Source organism: Parus major, chromosome 3 (assembly GCF_001522545.3).
Source record: "Parus major isolate Abel chromosome 3, Parus_major1.1, whole genome shotgun sequence".
Lineage (NCBI taxonomy): Eukaryota > Metazoa > Chordata > Aves > Passeriformes > Paridae > Parus > Parus major.
Window position 1 is genome coordinate 33,518,474 of NC_031770.1, and position 27,951 is coordinate 33,546,424.

Sequence of the window (27,951 nt, forward strand, 5' to 3'; positions counted from 1 at the left end):
CAAATACAAGCAGACAAACCCTCTGCTGTCAGCAGATGATCATAAAGTTCAATGGAGAAAGGGAAAGGGAAAGGGAAAGGGAAAGGGAAAGGGAAAGGGAAAGGGAAAGGGAGAGAGAAATGGTTCAGGTATTAATTTCAGTTCAGNAAGGGAAAGGGAAAGGGAAAGGGAAAGGGAAAGGGAAAGGGAAAGGGAAAGGGAAAGGGAAAGGGAAAGGGAAAGGGAAAGGGAAAGGGAAAGGGAAAGACCCCAGAAGTGGTGAATCACTGGATGGAATTCGTCAGTCAATCAGTGACACAGCCAAGAGTACAAAACTGATATTCTTGGGCCTAAGCCATTAGAGCATTCTGCCTACCTAGGGAGAGTTCCTCAGTAGTTGTGATACCAGGATACACCATGGTTTGATATTTCTGCAGACATATTCAGAGCTTCTGTCCAAGCATAAGAGGCTCTATTCCAGGCAAGTAATGGGAGCAGGAGTGCAACTCTCAGATGAGTGCTTGTCTTAAAGACAGACACTCGGCACAAAACTGGGGGGAGGCTTTGCCTTTTGTGTACATATATTACATAAAATATGTACTTTAAAACAACAACTACGAGTGCCCTACATTGCCTGGAACCAATTTCTATTGTCTTGAGTGACCTCTTATCTGAAGCATGGACTAAAGCCAGGCGAAGGCTGAAGCGTGTGTGGCACACTGAGATGGGAATGAGGGCTGGCAAGTGCCATTGTTCTCCACTTTGCCTCCCAGTGAACAGCATTTAATTCTGGGTTTGGTTGTCAGAAGAGATTAGATATCTAAATTCTGGAGTTCAGAAGTGGTCTGCCTGATCTCATAGGTGCAGAAAACATTTTCTGCAGCAGAAACTGCCAGATGCATGATTAAACCATTTGTGTATTACCACAGCAGTATAAAGCATTGTTTGCAGGAAGTCAGCTTTTGAAAAAAACACTTGAACGGTACAAAAATAATTAAATTAACAAGAGTCCTGGGAATAAAGGATTCATTTTCCCAGCAGACTGCCAGCAGGGATGAAGACTGTGTTATCAGCTCTGTGTAAGAGAGATCTTTCTGTCAGAGCAGCAGCACTAAGAGCTGTTCTGAGGGAGGCTCTTTCCAGGTGAATAGCACCCAAACATAAATATTCCTTGAAGATTAATGAAGACTATGATGTGACTGATGGAAGGAAACCAAACAGAAAAACAGTATTGCAAAAGGAGAGAAAAAGAACAAGCTATTATTTAAAATGCCTACCAGCAGAGGACACATCTTTTGGGGTTTGGCAGAACAGAAGGACATTACAAAAAAAGTCATAGAAGTGCTGCTTTGTAAAATATTCTACAGTCAGCCCTGAAATCATATGTGTACATAACTTCCAGAGGCTTGAGCAGAAGTTTATGAAAATGTCTGCTGCATTTTTTCTCCCACGGACAAGGGGAATATATTTTTTCTTTTACTTTTCTTTTTTATTTTCCTTTTACTTATTTTTATATAAAGGTAAGGAATTATGAAAGAAAGGAGGTATTCTGCTCTGGTGCTCTCCCACAGAGGACCTCCACATGGGGAGAGCCTGTGACACCTATCAATGACAATTAACTGCAATTGTTGCTTGTAGGGGGTTTAAAGCATATGTGTCTTGCTCCTGCTGTCCAAAAATGACACGGGACTAGGCAGAAGGAAAATGTGCTCCTTTCCTGCCTGCAACCAGCATTTTCCCATGTAACATGTCCAAGGCCCATGACAGAAAGGATGGAGTTATTTCCTACCTTGGACCAGCACCAGTTCTCCCACTCTGACACCCAGCTCCACGAACTGGTACCTGGGACTGACAGTGGCAGTAACAATCTGTCTGGTGCACATATTAAACAAGACAAAATAAATGCAGGAAAAAGTCATGTTTGGATGTGAGGGGGGTAGCTGGGAGGGACAGCACAAGAAGTCTGCACAAGTCCTGCTCTGGTCAGAAAGGTGAGGCAGAGCATGGACCCTGCTCTCCCACAGCTCAGAAATAGATGCAGAAGACTGCAGCTAGGAACACTGCTACTCAGGTCTAGCTGCTCTCTCACCACTTGTGAGGCTTTGGAGGGGAAAAATTGCAAGAAGGAGTCATCAAGGAGGATATGCTGAGGGAAGGAGCTTTGGAGAGCATGGCTGCTGCTCGCACTCAGCATCTGCTCCCTCAGGAAGGGGTCATACTCTTCAGCCTGGTATCCTCATTGCCTCCAGCTTTGCTTTAAATAAGGTAACCAGAGGAAAACATGTTTGTGGTGCAAATGTAGAAACTCTCATCCCATGCAACAACAATTTTGCTTGCCTCTTATTTTCTGCCTCCCTGACCTTTGCATACACATGGCTCTCCTGTGGGCTGTAGAGGGACTGTGCAGTGGGACCCAGCCTCAGCTGGCTGCTCTGCTCTGTGCTAGTGAAGATGATTTACAATCTGAGCAAAGAAGGGAGGGTTTGTCCAGAAGGAGGAAGCCAGTGTGAGCAGAAGTTGGCAAGCAAGGTCACAGAGACTTGTTTCTGCAAACAGTAAATTATAGGCTAACACAGCTCTGTGTTTCACATAAATTTTATTGTGTTTTGGAGGAAATTGCATACAATCAATCAGATTGCTCCAACAGCAGGCAGTATGTTTCACTTGTGCAGTCTGGTCTTTTTCTTTTCAGCTACTCAGCACAATTCTTAGTAGGATTTTATGCCCTAAAGGGTAACTAAAATCAGCATCCAAGGAGACACCTCTTCCTATTGGGGTTAATGACACTTTTAGGAAAATTCCTAACTACCCTGAAATTAAGAAGAGGCATCCTGTCTTTTTGTAAAACTTGAATAGTATCTCTATATCATTTCCTAATAAAAGTATCTGAAAATATTCTCCACAGACAAAATGTACTGCCAGCGTCAGAGAACATTTTCTTCAACACAGAGCTTTTTATTTGTTGTAATTTTTGTCATACATCACCATTTCAAATCTTTTTATGAACAACAACTGAGTGGCTTTGAGTGGAAAAATTTTTATTCTGAAAAAAAATCTGGATTTGCAAGAGAAAAGAAATGCTAATGGAGCTGCAATTACTATAACAAAGTACATTTAAAAAACAAACCCTGATGGCTGAAGATTAATCATCTGACAATGAAGAAAATAATGCTTAAGGAAGGAACACAGACATTGTGCCAGCTTCCATCTCCGTCAACCTCACCTCACCTCTGTGCCATGGCACACTGCTCCAAGCCTTGTGCCAGCACAAGTTCCCTCTTGTTACAGTGTGTTTCTGGGAGTTAAGATGGCTTTTAGATGAAAAATAATGGGCTGGATAACTTTTTGGGGGCAAATGAGACCCCTTCTCTGGTTTCAAGTGTGGCAACACATAGGGCACTGCCAGCAGGGTGAGGGCACATGTGCTACAGCATGGAGACACAAGGAAGCAGTTGCAGAAGTGATATAAATTGGAGTGGCTGCTGAAGACTTCCTCCAAAGTAATGGGCTTATCTTCTACCTTTCTGCAACAATATTTAGCCAGTGTTTTTTCTCTGATGTCAATGCAGTTACGTATTTATTTTTCATAGACAGAACTGCACTGAGAAGCAAATAGGTTTTTTGTGGAGTCCTTTAGCCCACAACTATCTGCAATTTCACCTCCAATTAAAACAAGGACTTCCATTCCAAATTACCTTCTTGTCTGTTACAATCTTGGGATATCATCTATACAATTAATAATAGTCAGATCTAGCATTAAAACTATAAACTGGAAAAAAAATCCTATAAAAACAAAACAAAGAGTCCATATTCCAATAATTAAAAAACGAAAGGAATCAAGGCTTTCCTTGATTTTGGGTAGTCCGTAAATGTCTTGAGATAGTACCTGAAAGAAAATAAGCAAGACAGTGAACCTGCATACATAGAGGGAAACTGCACAGTTTCAATACAGATCAGCTGAGGAACCTTAAAACTGCCGCAAGCTGTCTTTATTTGTTATCTCATTGTGTTACTCTGCAAAAGAGCAGTTCAGAAACTGTTTACACCTGGTTATTTAATTAATCAATAATACTGTTAAGGTTCTAACAGACCTAAAGTAGAAATTTTAGGAATTCAGAGCATATCTTCTCCAAAGGACTGCAGAGTTTGCAAGGGAAACCTTAGGAGCGGGTCACATTTATGAGGCTCTAGCACGGTGGAAGCAGTGATGCAGCTCACGTCAGATGAAATGACTGTCAGGCCAGGCCCACTTGACAGGGGCTCCAGCTGACTGCCTGCCTTACACAAATAAGCCAATACACCTCCTCTACATGGCATTCAATTTCAGTTTTATCCCAAAGCCTGGCTCTGGTCCTCCCTGGCATTTTGCAAACTGCATTCCAAGAGGAAGTAGCAGCATATGGCAAGGAACAGTTTGATACCTGTGATGGTGATAAGCACGTGGACCAATGCAGCAAAGAGTGAAAAAGGCAAAGGCGAAGGCTGGTAGAGACCAGGTTGCAATGGCAAAACCAAACCATTCCACAATTTCTCCAAAGTAGTTGGCTCCAGAAACATAGGTGAACAGTCCTCCTGCAGCAACAGACAAAATATTTAATTTTTACAATTGTCTCCTGCACATGAAAGGTTTTTTCACATAAAGTCAGCAGCAGAACATGTAGCTTTTCTTATTCAGCTCATAGCAGCAACCTAAACACACTTTCCTGAAGCCATGGAGCCATGCCAAAGGGGGATCTTGCTTGAAATTCTTGTATAAATTCAAGAATCAAGTGGCATTCTGACTCAGATGTTTCCAGCTCTTTCACAGTCATTTATTTTCATTTGGAAAATAACTTAAGAATGACCATTATTAGATTTAAATTATAATAATTAGCAGTAGTTAATTCTTTTTATGCCCTAAAAATATTTTGCAACTTTACAACATTTGGGGAATGCAAATTCTGTATCTCAGTTTTTTGCAACATTTACAAGAGGCAGGTAAATATAGGAAGTGAGAAACTCTGGGAGAGATATAATCACCATCCATAGCAAGCTAGCAGAAGGAGTCAATACCAAGCCCAAGAAATTCTTGGTTCCCCATCCATATTGCTCTACAGAGCTAGACATTTCCTGGAAAGGCAATTCAGCACCTTGCATCCTTATTATTTTCCCCTAAAGTTTGAATCCACCTTTTGCACAGTAAGAAGTCCACTACTACTTCTTTCTGGGCATGGAGAAGACTATTTCCTTCTTTGCAGTTGCTTTTTGCAAAGTTAAAATCCTCTTCTTGTGTCCCACTTCAGTCTTCTCAGAATTACCAGCCAATTTCCTAAAACGTCTCCTCACAGTTCATGTTTTCCAGATACTCTTGCTGATTCCCTTGGACTGTCTGCAGCCAGTTCACACCAGTCCCTGCAGCTTAGGGAGGTGTCTGAACCAAGAACCTGTGCAAGAGCAGCATCTCTGCCATTATTGCCACTTTCCTGTGAATTCAGTCAGAAAACATTATTTATTCTGCCCTACCTCCTTCAAGGAAATAGGGGATAATACGAATATACCTTGAGGAATCTTGTAAGTGACTTCCCCAGGTTTCCTCAGCTGGCGCAGCAGGAGATCACTGTGAATGTTGATTCCCATTCCCAGCAGAAATAAGAGGAGGCCTAAGAAACCAACAAGAAATGGATTAGAAAGACAGCTCTGTCTAGATATCCCTGCTCAAGCTCATTTGTGAGGCTTGTCTTTGCAGCAGACAGATAGGGGTCATAATGTGAGGTGGGTGGAGTCTTTTTCAATCCAAAAGATGCATTGCTACCAAAAAAGCCACTGAATAGGAGAAGCACAGGTGACTGGTGACACCAGAGCACTTTCAGCTGAACTTCCCAGGTGACCATAGTCGCCATTTATTGAATACTCAAGTGGGAACATAAAGTACCTCATGGACATAAAGTACCTCATGGACACCACAGCTGATGACAGCCAGCCACAGATGTGGACTTTACGGCAGAGTAAGCACTGAGCTGTGGACAAGTGCCAATACTCTCATTTCACTGCTGAGGAAAGAGTAGCACAGAGACACAAATGGATCCAGCACATCACTAGAGCTGGGAAAGGAGCCTGCATCTCAGCACCTCTCAGTCCACTGCCAGTGAGGCTGCCTGGACAGAGCTATGGGCGTGGATGGAGAGCAGGTACTTGCTGAAGGATGTTGACATTATCTGGCCAGAGTGCTCCATTGACCAGATTCCATTTAACTGAAAAACCAGAGGCATTTGATTGAGAAAGCCTGCAGGTGACATGCCCTACATTTCATGCCATGTTGGACACTGAGCAAACCACCTCTAACAATGACTGGAAAGCAAGAAAGGAACTAATGTGTGCACTACAATGTATAGATAAAAGACTAAATGCTCAGAAAACCTCAACACTTCCAGTAGCAATAAAAAGTTGGTAAGGGTCTATAGAGGAAGAATATACTGTTTGTTTTTTCTTTAATATTTCAAGTACTGCTAATGCTGATTTTCTTTTTTTTCTTTTTAACATTAAATATATATTTTATTTATCATGCAAATTAAGTGATATGGTGTTTTCTTTGTTGGATATGTGAGGATGTGAGGTCTTACTAAACAGTGTCCAGAATTTTTAATATGTGATGCTGTCTTCAAAGATTGGACTTGCATCCATGGTGTGAAACAGGGTACAGAGAGTACCTTGGTTAGCTTGCGCTTGTCATATCTAAAATATTTCCTCAGACATCCCCGCTTCTCAAAATCTTCATTTATATGTTTATATTTAACAAAAACTCTCTACAGTACGGTACCAAATCTGTAATGCCATCTAACTGCTCTTGTTCAGTTATTCTCTGAGGGATTTTAAAGGGTGAAATTCAGCTAGGCTATTAAGTTGCGGAATATAAAGGAATCGTATTAACATACAACCAGACTGTGCGTGATCTCTAATCTTCCCCTGTGCCTTACACGAGAAAAAAGAGCTCTTTGTCCCTAAAGCCTCATTCATGCTGGGGTTTTGCCCTCCTTTTCTCTCTCACTCAGAATATATGCATCAAGTGCAGAACTCCGTGGCAGGGAAGAGAAAGCCACAGCTTGTGCTCGCATGCAGCCACTGCTGGGTGCACACTTCTGGCTGAGCAAGGGCACACCCCCATGCACCTGGGGCCTGAGGTTGCATCTCCATGGCCCATAGCAGCAGGAGGCTCTGGGGTGGTGTCAGTAAAACAAGGCTCATGATTTGAGAGTAACACATAACATCATATGCCTTCAAAGCTGGCTGCCTAGACAAAAAAAAATAAATAAAAAAATCACTGCACATTTACTTGTTTTATCTGGGCCAGCAGGCAGGTCTTATGCTGATTTCCATCACAATAGATTTGACTCACATGTTCACTGAAGATTAGGACATAATTCAAAATGCTTACAAATTGCATGGAGATTAGATCTTAGGAATCCTGCAGCTGTAATTACCTGATGTAAATCTGATGTCGGTGCACCAATCGTTTGGATATTCAGCGCAGTAAATCAGGTAGTACCCCTGGAGGAAGCCATTATAGATACAGAATAACATGCCAAAGAAAAGCAATTGCAGTGGGAAAGGTCTGCCTCTAGTGAAGAAAGGGTAAATAAATGTCCTAAGGTAGATAAGAAAAAATAGTCAGCACATTGCTCATGATAACATTGCATTTGCAATTTCTCTGCTGTAGGGAAAAAATTTAAACAAAGCACAAAGCAAAAAATAGGTCAATAAAGACAAAAAAAATGAAAAGGACTGCAACAATATAAGATCAGCAATTAATGGGAACATGAAATCCTACAGATACACATCTTTTTCTGGTCCTTCAGGACTGTACACAAGGTGGGAAGTTAGAAAGCTCATCCAGATTCACTGATGCTTTGAGAATGTCTCTGTACCTTTCTCTATGGCTGATGGTGAAAATGAGGAATTGGGAACAATGCTGCTCAGACATCTCTGATGTTTGTGAGGGGCAGTATCCATTGCAATACTGATTCTCCAAATGAGCATTACTATGCCACAAAACTGAATGTCCTGGAGAAGCTTTGTCATGGAGAAGACATTCCTGATCCCACTACAAGACTGATCCCTGAGGGCTTCAACCCATGGTGGCAGATGGGGTTGAAGGCAGTGTTGAGACCCTTCTGTCTCTCTCACCCCTTGAAGTATACAGTCAAAGACATAATCTCCTTTCCCAGCCTCCCCCACTTCACTCAGAAAGAGACCCCCACACATCTCTAACACACAACAGCTCTGTCCTGCTCTGCTCGGACGCTTTGATGTAAAGCACTGTTTTTGCCTGCTTGGGGAGCTGCTTTGCCTCCAGACCCTGCCTCCCCTCCATGCTTCCAAGTTTCCATTTAAAATAAGAAGAGCTACAGCCCTAAGTTTAATATGCCAAACACCAAGATTTCCATGCAGCTACAGTACCTAGGCTTCCTTAGACAAGCATTGTGCTAACAGTAGCATTAACATCTGTGTGAGCAAATAATTGGTGTTTGTGTAGTTTTAATTTATATATATGTTTACTTCAGGTGGGAGTATTCCCCTTGACACTTTCCACAATCCATATCATCCCTGGGAGAGTGAAACAAAGAAGTTATATTCATTTTTAGTAAGTATTTTCTTACCTTTCTTATTAAGTTCTGTAAGTGGTAAAATCTACACTCTCAATTTCTTTCTTTTGACCTCTTGGGCATTGGATGGTGCTCATCATACCAGTATATAAGCATTGCTGATAAGTAATTCACATCCTATGTTGCCAGTGTCAACTTAAGCAAGCTGAGGCATAAAATCTCATAATATTATAAATCTAGATTAAATCATACTATGTCTGGAAGTGAGTAAGCAGAGTGCAAGCAGCAACATGTTAATATATTCACTGCTTTCCAAAGGTAAGACAGATTTCCAGCAATTAAGGCAGCTGTGATGCAGAAGTGCTAAATATTTTTAAAGAAAGAGAAATGCAAGGGGTATGGAAAATATTATTCAGATAGTGGTATCTCATTTGTCATATTTATTACAGCATAGACAGGAATGTTCTTTGGAGTAATGTTACCAATAATCACTGGTTTTGCCCCTTGGGAATGTGATGCTGCAGTTCTGAGTAGGTGAGGCCAGCATTTTGATCTGCTGTTGAAGTCATATTGACAAATTCGACCTGAATAGTTATGAGAAAAAGTGTGAAACTTGCAAATGCTGGCTTGAAGACAGCAAATTGTATAGGAGATGGTACTATGCTAACTGCACAAAATGAGTTTAGGAGGTGAATTTATATAGCAGATTCAAGTAGGACTGGCACTGCTTTATCCTTTGCCAAAACCAGTCAGGTTTAAGAGTCTCTGAGTTTTTAGAGGTGATACAAAGTTTCTCAGGTCTCAGAAAAACTGGTTGTTTCTGTGCTGCTTCCTGGTGCTGCTGTTGCAGGATAGAGGTTATAGACCCTTGAAAGATGACTTATCCTGCAGTCCCGTGGAATGCACACAGGACAGAAATAATCTGCATGCAAAGGAAAAGTACAATGGCAGGGGGACCAGGAGGCACCAGCTTTTTTAGCTGTTGAGGTAGTAAAATCCTAGCATCACTGTAATCCTGCCTCACAGCAGTTTGGACAATCTAAGTCAGGATTTCATCCAAGAATCTTTGCTATGGAACAAATTCCCCAAGGAAGTCTCTGTGGGTCTGTAAAACCAGAGGCCAGATTCAATTCTCTGTACCAGAGAGTACTACATGGCTAGTTGAGGGTGCACAAACTATTCCTGATGAGATTTGAAAAAGCAACAGAGATAAAGCAGGGACATTTAATAGGTTAAAATATTCCATGGAAGAGTCTGAAGCTCTGCTGGAACTATTTTGCAATGTGAAAAATCAAAGGGGGCCTGAAGACCACCATTTTAGAATAACAGAACAAATCCAACCTTTTGGTTTTAGTCCAATGACAAATTTGACCTTTTACTTTCGGTGCAGTATTGATGACTAATTCATTACTCCTTTATTATCTTTACCAGCCAAAGGCACGGCATCTGACTAAACCATTGCCAACAGCTTCTTTTTAAATGAATGAATAATGAATTATTCATTTTCTTCCCCATAATATATTTTCCAAAAGAACAGGTTTTGAAGTGAAAATCATTTGACATTGCATCAAATTTCATCTTAAATGTATTAGTCCAGCTTGTTGAAAACTCCAGAGACTCTCACCTAAACCAAGGGAAAGTATAGGTTTGCTCTTCTTTCCACAGAAGGTGGAAATCTTTTCACAAATGTTACCCTAATCCACTAAGAGTAGATTGTCAGTCCTCCAACAGCTTGTCAGAGATGTTTACACTCCAGGGCCTAGACACAGTACTTCAGACAGGAACAGCTCATTTGTCGCTCTGGAAACTCAAGGTATTTTACACACGGGGCAATTGGGTCAAAGGTGCCAAGAATGGAGGACACCTGACTCCCTCCAGGCCTGCAGGCCACCAGCCTCCTGCTGTGTCTGCCCATCTATGCCTCTGCCGCCAGGCCTTCTTCTGGCTCCAACCAGGATGAACAAAGGACTAGGAAGCAGAAAGATTGCAAGTTGGGCAGAGCTGATGTGGTGCCTTTCTCCTTAAAAGCAAGTTCTGGCCACAACCCAGCTTTGTCCTACTCATGCTGAGACACGGCTTGAATGCCCTGGCCCATCCCCTCTGACCCTGGCCATCTTCCAGGACAGAGTTATGGATGTCTCCTGGCCATGAATGCTCTGAGTCCTTGCAGGGATTTTTTGGTTTTCCTTGGACTGTGGGGAGCCTGGCCTGCCCTGAATCCCTGGTGAGGATGAACCAAGATGCCAAATGGGGCCGGAGAACCACTTCCCCATGGTCGGGGCCCCACACGCTGTGGTTCCTCGCTTGTCCCACCCAGATGTACAAAAGGTGAGGAAGGCTTGTGGCTCAGGTCAGGGCAGGCAGCCAGGCCCTCCCATGAGGGTGATGCCGTCAGGGACCTCCCAGCTCATGTGTACACTGAGCTGACACTGAAAGTCACTCCACAGACAGGTGGGTGCTGTGCAGTTGCTGCAGGGGTCATGCAATAGGTGACACACTGTGCTCCATCAAGGGCCCATGTTGCAGTCCCTTTCCTCACTCCCTGGAAATTCCTTGCAGTTCTCACCACTCTGCTGGTACCTTCTCAAACAAAGACCTAACTAGAGGACAGCTCTCTAGACTCAGCTGCACCTCCTTCCTAATGGGGTTGTATTCATTTCCTTATTTGTACAAATACCTGTATCTCAGGTGCTACGAAAACCCCTGTGATTTGTGTTACACTAACCACAGACCAGTCAGATGTGAAAGGATTGGCCTGCTATCAAACCATGGATTTACTTTTGATATGTCTTGTGCACAGATTGACAAGATTGGTGTCCAAACCTGGTGAGATTACACAGACCAGTTCTATTTGCACCAACAATTAACACCATGGGTTGTCACTGGAATCACATTACTAGGGAGCTGCTGGCACCCTTGGCATACTTGACCGCTTGGACAAAGGCTCAAGTTGTTCACAAATATGATGGACTTCTATTTGGGGTGGCTGTGATGCCTTACACAGAGCCTCTAATTATTCTGGAGAGTTACGGATGTCAAATTAGATGTCCCAAAGACATCTGCTGCTGATTAGTCTGCACATACTTTCTGAGCCCCATTCTGTAGGTCATTTGTAGGTTAAATGCACTCTGAGGTAATTTTAAACTTTTACTGGTTTTGAGTTGTGTTACATTAATTCTCATTGAATATTTATAGGGAAAAACTGTCAAGTCCACACCAGGACACAATCTGATGTGGATTTTCCTGGGGCCAATTAAAAATTTTCAGTTATCCCAGAGTGGGTTAAAACAAATGTGATGGGTTAATGTTCAGTTCCAAGCAGCAGGCTAATTTGCTATTAGTTTAAAGGGAAAGTAAAACAAAATACTCCAAAATACTTTCAAAAGTGAAATTAAGCATTTTAATCCTCCTTCATCATGATATCTACAGATGCCCCAGCATCATGATGCAGGTAGAAACTCCTCACCTGTCATATTCCTGTCCTTAAACATCCTACCCTGAGATGTTTTACCCTTCCCTTCCCCACTTTCTCTGCAACAGTCTGAGAATGCCATCACCCTGGAATATTTAGATGAAAAGTATGTTATTAGCAGCTATTTGTACTGTGCAGGGTGGACCATGTCGCTTTCCTTAGGGTCTGCACAGTGAGACATGGTCTGTCACAGACTTGGGAACAAAATCTGGGCTACACCCAGGTGACACACCAGCAATGCTGGCAGGTGGGGATCATGGACTGCCCATCAAGCCTCTGGCAATACCCACTGCAGGTGCAGGAGAGACAGCAGACCTCATCTCCTGTATTCAGCTTACATCTCCTGATGTAAGGAAGCCGTAAATTCAGCAGCTGAGCTCTTTTTCTGGAGCTGATGTCCAGCCACAGCTGCCGAGGATCCCACCAGTGCAAGGGGTGTGCAGTGGCTGTGAGTGCCACTGGGTGATCCCAGCTGCAGCTGACTGGGGCAGGAATGCTCCTCATTCCTGCATCACTGGGACAATGTGAAACCATCAGATAACTGTAATCACTTCCTGAACTGTGGCCTGGTTTGTAAGCTCATTTGAATCATTGAACAGAGTCAGCGAGGGGAACAAGAGAACTACCTTTTAATTTTAATCATACAGGTTTATTTATCTAGTGATGACAAAAACAAAGTTGGAATGAGCTCTCCTTTCCAAGACAGCAATATTTTTCCATATGCAAAATACCCTACTTCCATGTTCCTCCAAAGATCTTTTGACAAATTTTGATGATTATAATTTAAGGAATAAGAAGCATAGATCTATGGTTGAAAAATCTTATGATTCAGATGTATAAACCAATACAAAAACTGGCATATCAGGTTCATTTCTGAGGATTCTATCTAAAAAATTGTCTCAATCTGCTATCCTTGGGATGTTTGTGGTTCATTTCCAAGATTCATCCAACTTGAAGCCTGTTTGTAGGGACAGTCTTTCTTTGTGGTTTCTCAGTATCAGGTCCAGGGCTGGATGAAAACTTCTGGCAGGAGCAGACTCATATTTCTTGGGTGAGAGACAAAGGCAGACAACTGATCAAGGGATGAGAAAAGGACTGAGGAAACCCTGAGACACAGGGCACCATAACTGAGTTTCAGGCAGTTCTTGAGAAGAAAGGCAATGGGAAGGAGAAAGTCTGGGCAGCACTGATTTAGTGCAAAGACATCAGAAACACAGTAGGATTCAGTGGCAAAATGAGAAGAGACTTTTAAGAGACTACCATACTGAACCATGGGAGCTGCTGAAGTTTACTGAAGATTAATAAGAATTAACTTATTTGAGATAAAATATAACACACAGTACTAGAAAATAATTTACTTGGGAGTGCTGAATAGCTGTGACCAGCAGTTGTCATGATACTGAAATGAAGTTATTTTGAATGGAATGAAATTTCTGTTAAATGTAATATAGGAAAAACACTGAATTAAAGAGCTAGGTAGGACTGGGAGAAGGGGGATAATCAGAAATTACAGACAAAGGCAGGTTCCTTAATAAAGAGAAGACAAAGATTTGGAATTAACATTAATTTTTCTATTTCAAGGGATAAATTACATTCCATTGAAGAGAGGCAGAAGGTAGCAGCCACAGAGAACAGCTGACCACCATTTACTGCATTTTGTTTTGAATGATCTGACACTGGCTTCTGGCAAGAGAGAGTGCTGACTGTGAAGGACCTCTGCTCTAATCCAGTGTGATACCTTCAGGGTTTCATAATGTCTCATGACTCATCTAACATTTTATACAAACTGAACATCTCAAAGATGATAAACTCCCTAGAATAGATTAGCAGTTGCTTAACACCAGCATTTATGTGTAAAGCTCCAGAGCGGTACTTGCTGTGCCAGGAAGGCTGACACCATGGGTGACAGCACTTGCAGAACAGTCAAAGGAATCAGCAACTGCACTTGACTTGTGGCCACAGAGCTAAAAACAGACTTCAGGTTGAAACCTTGGCAACAGGTCAGAAAAGCTTAGTTTCTTACAACTGCTTTTGAATAAAGGGGGATTATAAGAAAAAGTATTTTCAAAAGCATGTGATGGGAAAGACTAAAAATGGTGCTTCTGTATCATTGTCAATCACTGAACAAAAAAGAAAAAAGCCATGATGCATTTATTCTTTGATAAATTTAAGTAATCTGAGCTATGTAACACTCAATTCCAACATTATAAACACCTGAGCTAGTCATTGTGACCATCTAGAACCAGTCAGTAATGTCTCATGGATTGATATGAATTGTAAACATGCTGTGCATTTAGCAAAGTAAGGATAAATAGAGTTTATGGATAAAGCTTAGTGCTTTTCACATTGCATACCAATATTATTAGATGTGCAATATTTAATAAAATATAAGTGGATGGAAAACAAAGGAGGAACAAAGAAAGGAATAAGACCTTGTAAAGGGTATTTGGTTTTAATTAGTAGAGAAGAATTGTGTAGGCTTGACTCCAAGGCAAAAATTTTTGCTCTTCTAAATTTACTGCAACAGCAGCCAGGTTTCAAAAGTGTTTTGCAATTTTGTTTATAAATTACTTCATTACTTCTATTGGTTTTCTTCCATTATTTCTGAAAATGCCACTAGAAAATCTGGTATCTCCCAGAGACTACCACCATCCAGACAGAACCAACAAAGGAGAATTCTTCTGGTAAAAAAACATTCAATCATGAAAAGCATCGTACTGGTTTTGCAGATATAGGATCAAAACAATGTACCTCAATTATTATGCACTTTCTAAAGGGACACCAAGAATTGTTTGGTTTGGTGCACTATCAAGTTGCCTCAGTGAGCCACAATCCATCAGCAAATTACACTCAGTACACATTTATACCAGCATATTTGTTTCTTAAATGTTTCTATTTTGGTATAAACACCAAATAGATTTGAAATATTCTTAATTTAAAATATTATTTTTTTTTTCATTTGCTATTACTCATCCACTTATTTTTTTTTCATTTTTGTTTATATTGTGGAAAGGACATCAGAATGAGAGCTGAACTAAACAAAGGGAAGAATTGATTGACTGCCCTTAACCAAAGGCAACTGGAACAAGAGCCAAATGAACCAGATATTAATACCTTTCTCACTATCCCTTGTCAAACCGGGCATATTCATCAGAAAGATGGGGATTATTTTTAAAAAGTATTTTTCTCTTTCATAGCCAAAGAAGGCAAAGTGGAGCTAAGAGAGCAAAGGGAATATGTCCCCTGTAGAGATCCTGCTGAAATCAGTGCCATCCCCTACAAACTTGCAGTTTGTCCTCAGACACTACACAGCCAAGTTAGGGGAGTACAGAATGTGCAGCCTGATCAACTTCTTGTCCAAGCAGTAATACTTGTAACAGTCTCTTTGACTCAGGGCCCTGTATACCTGTAACTGCAGGAGACAGGAATCATTTCAATTCATGAAATAGGTTTGTTGAGTGAAGGAGCAGCAGAGGGAGAGGTAGGAGCAGGCAATGTCCTGTGTCTTGACCTTAGAATTTTTTACACTGTCTCACATTATAACCTTATAAGTAACTTGGAGTTTCCTGGTTTAGAGGATGTTAAGTGGCTGCAAAACTGACTGAAAAAATTATAACAAGGAATAATTAACAATTGTTTACTATCAAACTAGAAATTTCTTTTGAGGGAGGTTCTGCAAAAGACTTTTCTTGTAATACTCAGGAGTTTTTTCATTAATATTATCCCTCTGAGGGAAAAAAAAAATATTTGCAATGTTTGTGGCTGACACAGCTTTGAGAGATGCTGAGCACACCAAGAATGAAGGCCAGAGTTTAGAATAGTCTTGAAATACTTGCTTTAAAAACAGTTGATTTAATTCAATAAAGACGATGGCAAAATACTACACTTAACTAAGACCAAATGTAAAAGACAAGCTGAAAAATGGGTTGGATAGGAGAGGCATGCTGGTAGGTGGCAAACTGAGCATGAGCCAATGACGTCAGGCTACTGTGAAAAAGGCAAATGTTAAAATGTTTGGTGGGAATGGGTGTGTTGTTGGATACACCTGAGGTAATCTTCCCTCTTTGTATGGTGCTAGTAGGAACTTAAATGACACTCTATCCAGATCTCTATAAAAAACAAAGTGGAGGCAGCCCAAAGAAAAGCAAAAGTGTGACATGAAGAAAGACTGAAGGACTCAGGGCTCTCTGACATAACTGAGAGAAAACCAGTGGAAGACATTGTAACAATCTGCAACTGTATAAAAAGCTCCTGCAAAGAGGAAAGGAGCCAAGGATTCTCCTTATCTACTGGGGCACAATAAGAAGCAACAGGCCTGAACGGGTGTAGAGAAAATGCATCTTAGATATTAGGGAAAGACACTGAAGCATTGGAACATACTAAGAATCTCAATAAGCAGCAATTGTTAAGGACAGACCAGACAAATATCCATCAGGAATGAGAAGAAAATTTGAGGACTGTACGTGGCCAGGAACTACCTGGGAATGGGAACACAGAGCTCTTTCGGTCAGAGAGAGGCTCTGGTGGACTCAGAACCAACACAGCTATCACAGTTAAAACGCTAATTAAACTTTGGCCCAGTGCTTTCATGGCAATTAGAGGACAGGACTACTTGTATGGGGATTAAAGTTCAACTTGACTAGATGGATTGTGGTGATGACAAATGTGCAGATCTCACAGTGCTTCATGATTACCTCTACTACTTGATAGTATCTAAAGGGCAACAGTACTTCAAGGTTATGAGAATATTTGTTGTTTTATCTAAGCAATAGTGTGTTAAAGCCTTAGCCAGCCAAAGGTATCTCCCTCTTTTCTTCTTCAGAAATAATCACTTGGTATTTATGAAAACAGATCACTTTGTTCCTATTGCTAAATTGTGTGAGTCTGCCAAAAGTGTGAAATACATGCCAGAGTAACTTAATCAGACACTATGCTGTGCACTTCAAAAAGTTCCCTGCTCCACTGGAGTAGAGAGTTCCAAGAGTTCACAGAGGTTGAGATTGTGAGCAGAATAGAAGGATGCATCCACATGAAAACTGGAATAAAATCCAAGGATGCATGGATCTGTGCTCTTATGACTGCACTTACCAGATAAAGTGTGATTATTTTCCATATATTGTCCATGTGGGCCTGAGAAATGACTAAAGGAAGGCAGACAATTGGTAATCTATCCTTATTTGACATAAAATCTTGGTCAGATTATATCCAGCCAACATAATGAACTTCTATGATCTGATGGACTCATGGCAGTACATACACATAGAGAGGGACAAAATTTGAAATGACCAAGTCAGCTCCTGAATTTGTGCTTACATTAAAATAACCAGAGGACTTAGAAGCTTTTTTATTTCCTAAGGAAAAACTGTCATGGGCTGATTCTGAGTCACAATCATCTCTGTTTCCTTGCAAAATATGTCAAAAGATTTCCTTACACTGAAAGCTGCTGAGTGAATCACTCAGCATAGTGTCAGTATCATCTCTTGATACCTGGATATTGCCCTCTCACATCATGACATTTTCCTTCCCATTTCTTCTCACTCCTGTCCCACTACTGCCCTAGCTTGTTTTTAACAACTCTCCTACTTGTCCTTTCCTGTACTTTTTCACCTGACCCTTGTATCTCTTCCCACCTTGTAGCCCTGACTGTAAACCTCTCTGTGGTTTTTATTTCTCTGCATTCAAGACAGGTTGTATTTTTCCTAATCCATGTTGCCAGAACTCCAGCTAGGAGACCACTTCTTCCCTGTTGATTATCCTAGCATCCAGAAAAATGCTGCTCTGTCCCTACAGTGCCAGCCTAGAGCATACTTGGCTGGATTGCAGGCTCGCGTGCTGTGGTCCTGCTAATAGCCTCAGATGAACCAGAGGAACAGACTCTAAAAATGTTAGCTGACGACCTTTATGTTTGAACAGATACAAATGCATTTCTCAGACAACTCCGCCAAGTTTAAATTGCTTTCCCTAGGTAGAGCCAAAGACATGTCTCACTTTAGTAACCTTAAGCTGGGCCAAATTTTTAAATGTGAACGCTTTAATCGTTATTTTAAAAAAAAAATGTTCTAAAGAGAAGCAAACAGGCAAAAACCCCCTCAACAGAGTAATGTAAGTACTTTTCTTCCTCTCTGTAGTTTCTCAACATTTCTTCCTCTCCTGTTCTCAGGAGCAGCAAATGTTAAACAGAGGTCCATGCATTGTCCTACCTCAGATGTGTGACAGGAGTCACTGGAAGGTTTGCTTAAGACCACGCTGGAGGTATTTGCAAGTGCATTTCTAGTAAGAGACCACGCTAACCTGACTATACTTCTTTGGGTAGCCCAGCTAACTTGTTCAGAGCTCTCTGTAGCCTTCCTGGCCACTCTGAATGATGGCATAACTACCTAGATCAAGGAGACTTGGCTTTGTAGGAAAGTCACCCAGCCCATCTTTACCAGTATGTCAAAGAGCTGCAGGTCATCACCCTGCCTCAGGATCTGCTTCAGCAAAGTCCTGCCTGGAAACTCATCTGTTCCTTAGCATCTCCCCTAGGCAAGCCTCTTTCTCTAGCAGACAACACATCTCTTTGAAGACAGCCTTGATAAGGTGACATTTCCCAGAGCCATTTCTGGGCGGCTGTCTCCCAGCATGGCAGGTGTTGGATTTAGTTGGTGAACTCTGGCACTGTTGTAAGCAAAATGGTATCTTATACCTGGCTAAAGCTGACTGTGGGTGTTGCTACTCTATTATATGTCTATAAAGGGTAGTTAGGAAGGGGAAGGTCAAACCCAGCTTCCTTCAAGCAGGACCTTTTTTCATTGTTGTTGAAGGTCACATTTGGATACATCTTCCGAGGAATGGTAAAACCTTCTGTCCATCCTTAGGTACTACGGTAGCAACTGCTGCTTCAAAAGTTCACAGCTAGGTAGAATTTAGCTGGTTCTTAAAATAAATTTGGGCCTGTAGAAAAACATACTGTTTTTTTCTTCTTATGAGTTGCCTTTTTCCATTTCCTTACACAGAATATTTTAACTCAGTTTTAATTGGTTTTGTTTTGTTGGGTTCTATAACAAAATAATCCCATTGCTATTGTTGTAACAATGAGATGTTGCAAAAATAATTAGAATGTCAGCTGAGTGGTCAGCAAAGAGTAACACAGCTCTTACATTTAAATAAGTGTAACTGTATACATTAATTTAATTATTTGACCAAATTCAGTAAGGATCACCCTAGTGATCAATTCACCTGCCACATTTAAATCAATTTCTAGACAGAGAGGGACACTTGAAGGAGTATAACTTAAGAATTGTCTCTTAATTGAAGTTTGAAAGTATTTCTTTATCATAACCCTTCTTGACCAAAATTAATTTTGAAGGCAATACCAAGAATATAACTTACACCAAAGGAAATATGCAGTGTCTGGGATGGACACTGATTTATAATCATACTACTAAGAGGTTATTTCACAATTTTATTTTTCTTAATGGAGCTCGATAAAACTGGCAAATTACCGAATTATACAAGCTTTTGAGTACAGAAAGGGGCTATTAAAGCGTGTCATTTTGTCAAATAATATTTATTGGCTTAGTAAAAAAGTCCTACCTCCTCCATAATGGCTGCCTCTACTATGACGAGAAATAAAAACAATCTGATTTGTGAATCTTGAAGGAGCAAGATCCATCACAAATTTCCCACTGGGCATATGGAATAGACCTTAACACTTTTCTCTTGGTTTTTATTCCCTACTAAAAAGAGTAGCTCAAATAAGGGAATGCTACAGACATCTCATGATTAAAACAAATAGTTTTCTTCTTTGGTAAAACCATTATTATTTTCAAGTAAAAACATTTACTGAAACTCCTGTATATATATTTTTTTTCTGTCTCTGTCTTAGTATAACCCTTTATAACTCTGCTTTTCTGATATCAACACCGGGAATGTGGTAATGCAATTCCAGATCTTGACATCCTTGCCAGTCTTACCAAAGCTCAATGGAGTCTAGAGATCAGAATTTTATCACCCTATGAGGATTTAAGGTCACAGGATAGCAAGTCCTCTAACTTCCTTGGTTGCCTCAAACATCACACAGGTGAGACCAGAGGAGCCTTCTTGTGCCTTGGTGATGTCCTGGTGGCTGGAACTCAGGTGTCTGCCCTGGAACTGCAGTTTGGACAGTTCACTGCAGAGCAGCTGGAAAGACACCCACCAAGTCATTTTGTAATCAACAGCAACAGTGAGGACTCAGAGCAGGCACGAATACTCCTTTAGTGCATTTAAAGCTGCCTGGTAATAACATACAGCACAAGTGAATTGGCATCAGATATAAAGATACTCCTAAGAGGCATGTTGTCTTGAAAAGAAGTGAAGATAAAAGTCTTAAGTTATCTCTGCAGAAAATCTTCCAGACCAAGAGACAAGAGGAAAAATCACATGGGTACAATTTGGGCTGGCCAAAAATGATTGGTTTCTGTAATGTTAGCCCACTTTCCATTGAGAAAGGAGTGTATAGATAGGATTATTTGTGCTAAGCGTTAGGAAGGCAATCAGATAGTATTCTATTTTGAGAGCAGAATCAGGAAGGTATTTCATAATGCCAGAGAAGACTGCAAGGAAGCAAACTCCACACCAGCACTGGGTACATAAGCATTTTACAATTCTGAGCCAAAGCATATGAAGAGATGCTTTTGTTGGCTATTAATACATTAATTTGAGGAACCTGGATAAAAATAGCAATGAATCTAATATATTCACAGAAGAGAAGAAATTATATATTAGCATTACTGCAATGCCCTAGGATGACTGGGGAGCAAGGAATACGTAGAAGAGGCAGAGCAAATGGCCAGCCTCTGTTAGGGATATTGCTGACAGATTTAGAATTACTGCCAAGGCCAAACAGCAGGAGAGAGGATGCAAATGTGCTACTGTGTAGCTGCTGAGGGCCAAAAGGAATCTGGTCAGGGGTCTAATCCAAAGCATCAAGGTGAAGGAAAAGAGAACAGGATTTGTTACTTGTCAAATACCTGCAGATTTTGTATTGGGAGATTAATTTTAGAGATTTCAAGAGGCCAACAATAAAAATGTCTTTAGTTACTGACACTTAATAATGGTAAACTTTCTAAGACTGAAGGATAAAATAATTATTTCTGTTGGGGGGAAAAAAAATCTGTGGATTGGATCTATTTGACCTGGTAGTTATTATCTGGTGCAGTCATATTCACTACTGCCAAGGAGAGTACCACTTAAATATATAAATATCCTTCAAATTTAACCTAATTTCTGTTTATCCACTTCATGTTTCAAAAAACTTAATTAAAACTGTGTATGAACTAATACAGAATACCTCTAAAAATTCTGAGAAAATTAATTTATAAGCAACTTACTCATTTGGAACCTCCATCCTTCTGCATTTCTCTGGAGGCTTGAGCTGCTTTTCTTACTGATCACAGGTCATTCCTACTTGAAAAAAGGGCCACTCCAGGTATGCTCAGGTAAACATAGCACCTGCCTGACCAAACAGCAGGTGCTGCATTCTGCAGAGCCAGGGGAAAGCAAGAGCCTTTTTCTTTCTCCCCCCAGCTTAGTTCCAGAGAGAGGGGAACTGGCCAAAAGAAATGTTAAAAACTTTTGTGAGAATGCAGTTTTCAAATGCTCCTCATTTCTCCTTCTCTTGCCACAAAATTTTGCATTCACTGTTCTTTTTTAGAAATATGTCAGTTTGTAGAAAACCAAGTACAGGCACATCGAAAGGGTCCCCTCAAATCAGGGGAGTCTGGGGATCCAGCTGCATCTCAAAGAGCAGCCTTACTTAATGTCTTTCAGATTCACCTCAGTGCACTTCAGAAATGAAAACAGCAGTTGGGTTTGTTAATAAATTAACAGAGTAAAATAGAAAACAAAGATTTGACTTGATTGAAAACAAAGTTTCAAGAGAAGAAAATAAATAAGTAAATGTAATTCTAGGTCTTTGAAATGCCAGTTTAAATTGCTTGTGCCCCAGCTATTAAGGGCAGCACAGAAGGGGCAAATGCAGCACCCTGTCCTTTACTCCTCTGTCTTTAGGATTATCTTTGTAATGCAGTGGCACAAGGCCTTCCCTGCTGCCATTGTGCAGGGTGACATCTCCTTTGTTCCCTCACCACTCTGTCTTCCTCACTAGCAAGAGAAACACAGCATTAAGATTTATATGGAATTTATATGGAGTTGGATTGAGAAGGCTTCCTCTCATTGCTTCGTGTTATGTTTCCCACCTTTGATTTTTGAAGCTGGACTGCAAAATGGAAAGGCATCAAACAGGTTTCTCCCCACCATCTGAGTGCTTCCACTGGCATTCCCAGCATGGCCTCTCCAGTAGGAAAGGCTGTATTACAAACTACCTTTCAAAGTAAAATACTTGGTAAGTCATTTATCACTGGAAGTGTTCCTGTGCATACATCTTACACCACTCATCATTTTCAGCTCATGACCAGCTTTCCACAGAAATTGCACATACAGATGGCAGGCTTGGCAGTCATTTTTTTTCTCACTTTCTTCTTCCTTTTCTCTGCCTTCCCACCCCATCTCTTTTGGAGGCCCCTACCGTCATAGAACGTACCTTGTGAAAGTGAAGGCGCTATGAGCTTACTGAAAACAGATGCGAAAACTCAGATTTCGTTTTTTTCCGGATTCCAAATAATTCAGATTTTAAGAATGTTATCTTTAGCACCAGAGCATTTGAATTTGATGAAACTCACGCCATGCTGTGCTAATAAAGTGCACGTTGAGACACAAAGAGCTGGCTAACTACCGAGAGCAGCCAAAGAGGCCGGGGCTGGGATTCCTCCCTTCCTTCTCCTCCCCTCAGCAGCAGCAGCAGCAGCAGCAGCAGCTTGCCTTCATCCCCTCCTGAAAGCCACAAAGAGAGAGAGGCTGCTGCCTAGCGGTGGCAGAGAAAGGCAGAAAGCCTACTGCTGTCATGGGTCACCACGGGCCACTGGACAAGGCAGGATGGAGGGGAGGTCTCCTGGCTCCATCCTCTCAAAGCCTCTGCTCCGGGCAGCACTAGGGCAGGGCAGGCTCCCTGGCCAGCTGTCAGTACCCAGTGACCATCTCCTTTCTCTGTCAGAAGTGGGCTAGATGGGACACAGCACCTGCCAGAACTGGCTCACAGGACTCCTGCAGGCAAGCAGAGAAGTCCTCTAAAGTCCTTGTCAATGAGGCACCATCAGCATTAACCCAGTTTCCAGAATAGGATTAGGGTGGTCCTTTCAACACTCCAGTATATTCCTCAAGAACCTGACAATAAATATAAAATTACCACTGATTAAGATGGCTCATGGCACAAATTCTAGACAACCAGTGAATATTAATGTGGGAAGGACAGCATTTCTAAGTAGTATGCTCATATAAAAAAGTTATTTTAAAATGAGAGAAGTACAGGGATATAAACAAAAACACTCCTAAGGAGTGATAGATTGTAACCTTGGTTACAATCCGGATTACACCAGCCCCAGAGTGTTCTAAGTAGCCTGGAAACACAGGATGTCCCTCTATGACTCCAAACAGAAGAGCACTCTCCCAGCCTGTAAACATCAGAGTAGGATGGGGGAACAGGAGATGTTTTCTCTAGACATGCTACTACAACTCTGGTTCTGTATGGTACATCACACACTGATGTCTTCACTTAAAAATGGATATAGAAGAAAAGGATATAGAAAAATTTCCTCGGAAATTATCTGAAGACTGAGAGGGAAAAAAAAAGTCTTGCATTGAGGGCTGTCTGCTGTGGTTCAGTGATGTTATGAATCTCATTTCGGATACCTCAGTTCAAATAAAAAAATATTGTAGCTATTTGACAACACGTCCAAAAGCAGGACAGGTTAATTATGCTGGCTTAAACCTGTTCCTAAATTTATGAAAAGGTAATTTTATCCTGACCAACTGCATGTTGGATGAAGTATCATGTGTCTGCACTACTCTAACTCTGTGTCAGATCAGGTAATGTCTGTTCCCCTACATCTGGCATAAATCCACCACAAACCCATAAATTCAGCATAAACACCACATCGTGTGCAGTAATTAATGCACCAGAAATATGATCATGTGCTCCTATATTATCTGGATCAAACTGATGTTGACAGAGGACTTGACAGCTCTGTAACAAGCAAATTAAAACATGATCCAATATCGTGTAAGTGATATCACGGCAAAAAAAAATACTAAAGGACACTTTATATTTATGGAGGGCTTTAAATTAGTACAGGGTGGGTAGAAGGAGCAAGGTCCAGTGGAAGAAAATCAATACCAGTCAAATTTAAGCAAGACATTTTAAACATGTTTAAGTAAGGGTAAAAGAATTCAGAAGATAACACTACCAAAGAAAACACTGGATTTCTCCATTAAAAAAATGATGGATCTTTCATTTCATTTCATTTCAGGGGTCTTCAGATCAAGACTTGAAGTTATTCAGAAATAGGTGCTTTGATCTAAAAGAAACTACTGGGGCAGCACAGCTGGAAGGTAGAAGGAAGGTAGAAGAGCTGAGCACAGCAATCTTTTGTAAGTCTGTGTTTCTCCATTATGTACTATAATGTCCTCCTCAAATACGTTTGCTATAGTAGATGAGACAAAATTAGGAATTATAAAAGCTTCCCTGTAGAGAGAAAGAAGTCACTAAATTATGCAACAATATACAAAGAAACTGTTTCATACAAACACAGAGGAATGCTTAAATACAAATACCAGATGATCAGGAGTAAAAGTAGGAGTGAATCAACAAAATACATTTATAATTAAGAACGTAACGCCTTTATTCATTTCAAAATTTTAAAGCCAGAAAACGCAGTAGGCTACACCCATTAGGTAAATGCAATTTTATTATTGATTGATTCAATACTTTACTCATTATCCTTGCAGTCAAGTTTAATCACAAAAATATTTGAAACTTTTGTTAAATTATTCCAAGTAAAGGTAATTTAAAACAAAAAAAAAACAAAAAAAACCCCAGAAAAACCCCGAAACCAAAAGAAAACCCAAGAAGTCAAACTAGATCCTGACTATTATGTCAAACTACTGAATCTATTTTGAAACACTGTATGGCATTGGAACATTCTAACTTAGTGTCACCAGTACCCCTTGGTAATATGATTTATTCCATGTCATTTTATAGACAAACAGCCATAGTATGCAAGTGCACGTAATACGTAAGTGCACTTCTTTCTACCCTGTTTTAAGCTCTGCAATAGGACAGCTTGCCCACCAGATTGTCATCAGGATGTGGTGGATCTCAGAACGGAACAGGGAAGCCATATAATATCCATATAAAGCCATAAACCTAAGTATATGAGATCCTGCCTAGAAAATCCAGGAGCTGCAGGTGGGCTTGGACAGGAGTTGGTTCTGGATGCCAAAATCTGTGAATGCCCAGTGATCAGGGATATCTCCTCCACTGCTGTCATCTTCCTCCAAGGACTGAGTAAATCCCATTCTTTCAGTTAAAGGCTTAATCCAGATTAGAGTTATTGTGTCGCTTACTGCTGCTAAGAATTTCACCCAACCTTCAGAGGGTCCAAGTAACTAAAAAGTCAAGGTAGCCAAATAGTCTAGAAAAGAAGAAAGCTGCAGAAACTCTGTTTAACTGTAAGATACAATAATGGCTAAAAAATTCTCTGTAAGAATAAATCATCCTACCTGCTAGAAATTGTAGATAACAATTAGCTGTGCTGATTGTTAAAACTTTAATGTTATCAGTAATTCTCTAATCATAAAAACAGCCATGTGGCCATAGGTCATTCTACCAAGGATCCCTCAAAGAACCTACCTGACCTATGGTAAGGTGAAACCCAGAAAATCTTCTATTTCGTGATTTTGCTGCTCTTTTACATAAGAGCAGAGTATTAATATTTAATATAACATTTCAAACATTAATTGATTCATCAGAATGTCAGAATGGCTTGTGTGAGAAGGGTCTGCAGCCTGTGAGAATAATATTGGAGCAACATGCTGTATTAAAAAGAAAAGTTTTAAACAGACTTTGTTACAGTGAGGGCTTTTACAAGAGAAGTGTACTCCAGCAACAGATGGGAAGATCCCTGAACTGTCTGGGAAAAAAAACAAACAAAAAACATATGAAAACACAGTGCTTTTGCCTAAGCCCAGCAGTAAATTTGGAAAAGAAGCCACAGAATCAATAGATATATGCATACTGCTAGGGTAACATTTCTTTCAGTTGTCCAGTGGTGTTCACTGGTAGTTGTGTTTCTCAAACAATCAGAAATTCTTTATAATAATAGAATGCATTAAACTAAATTCTGTATGTAATCAATACATCTAGATTTCTGGAAGCCAACTATGTTATGGGTGTGTCCTCCAGCTGACTCCTGCAGCAAAGACAATGGGACTGATAACAAATGCATGTCTAAAATAGTGCTTTAGTACTGTAAAGCATTCTCTGTTTCGAATTTCTCCACAACAGCCTTGAGTTTCTATCCCTAAACCATCTGGTTTACTGCAACTGGACTCTCAATATATTGATTTTGGTTGAGTAGCAAATAATAATTTCTGATCGAATATTACAAGAATATTTTCTATTTCTATGAAGCAAACTAAAAAAAAACAGATATAGGAATGGTGGTGAAAAATGGCAAATCAAGCCAAGATTTTGAATCAGAAGTTACATTGCTCTTTACTACATAATGACATAACATTTTCACATGGACTTGTCAGTTGTGAATAAAAACCATTTTTTCTCCATAAACAGATAACCAAAATTTTTCACGAAAGAACTCCACAGAAAATGGAATTGGAGCAGAAGATGGATTCTGGTGATATTCTCCAGAACCAAGTCCCACTGACTGCAGAATTGGGTGACAACTGTAGAGCTATGTCTCTTCAAAGTTATCACCAACAGTGGATGAAAACTCTACCCTTTCTTTGAGCTCCTGACTAGTAAATCCAGAATTAATTAGAGTTACAGCATTCGTTGAATCTGACAAGACCGGGTTTCTAAAAAGAAAGGATACGAAAGGGGAAAAAAAAAAAACAACAGAAATTGGTACTTGGGTAGTGGAGGGAGAATGAGGGATCGAGCGAGCATGAAGAGCCGCCTTTGGCGGAGTGCACTCCCGCAGCTGCCGTGCTGGCCCCGCACGGAGGGCAGATCCGTGCGCTCCCGGCGCTCCCTGGATTTGCTCTCCCTATTCCCACGGCTGCGTTCGGCGGCCGCCGCCGGCCCGGCGCTGTACATGCGGCGCTTCTCCTGCCCGCAGCAAGCGCTTCCTATGTACCTTCACATCATATTTGGACGAGTTTCATCCAAAGCTTTGCTTCAGCTTAGCGAAACCTTCTTTTTTTATTTTTTTTCTTTCTTTATCTTTTTTTCTTTTTTTTTTTTTTTTTTCTTCCCTCCCCCTCAGAGAGCAATTCAAAGCATCCATCCTCTCCCCTGCTTCAAGCACCCGAGCACCACCTGCTCCATCCCACGGCTGCCGGGCCGGGACAGAGATGCCCACCCGGCCGGTCCCTACGCTTGGAGCGGGGTCCAGGGGCGCGGATGGCCAGCCGGACCCGGGAGGGAGCGATGCTGCAGCCAGGACCTGCCCCGGCCCCACCGCCCGCTCCCACGGCTTCCCTTGGTTTAGTTTCCCGGGGCGAGGCGGCAGGGAGCCGTGCCCGGCGGCGGTACCTGTAGAAGTAGTGCCAGCAGAAGAGGCAGCAGAGGAGGCGGCAGCCGAGCGGCTCGAGGCGGGGCGGGCTGCGCAGCGCCAGCAGCAGCGCGGGCACCAGGAAGGAGGGCAGCTCCTGCAGGAACCAGGCGCAGCGCGCCGGCAGCCGGCCCCGGGGCCGGCACAGCCGCTCCTCGTGCTTCCCGTAGCGGGACGGCACCCGCAGGTGCAGCGAGAGCTGCAGCAGCGCCAGGGCGCCCAGCAGCGAGCTCAGCGCCAGCACCAGCCCGGGGAAGCACTGCATGCTCGG

The 27,951-nt window shown here is 41.4% G+C and overlaps 1 protein-coding gene across 1 annotated transcript; it reads right to left on the reverse strand.

Moving 5' to 3' along the window:
- Positions 1-2,567: 2,567 nt before the first annotated feature.
- On the reverse strand, positions 2,568-27,951 carry SRD5A2 (steroid 5 alpha-reductase 2). The gene is made up of 5 exons (XM_015620564.2): positions 27,662-27,951; positions 7,437-7,600; positions 5,517-5,618; positions 4,401-4,551; positions 2,568-3,865 (listed from the first exon to the last, which is right to left on the reverse strand). The coding sequence occupies exons 1-5, from the start codon at positions 27,943-27,945 to the stop codon at positions 3,799-3,801; spliced, it is 768 nt and encodes a 255-aa protein (XP_015476050.1). The 5' UTR covers positions 27,946-27,951; the 3' UTR covers positions 2,568-3,798.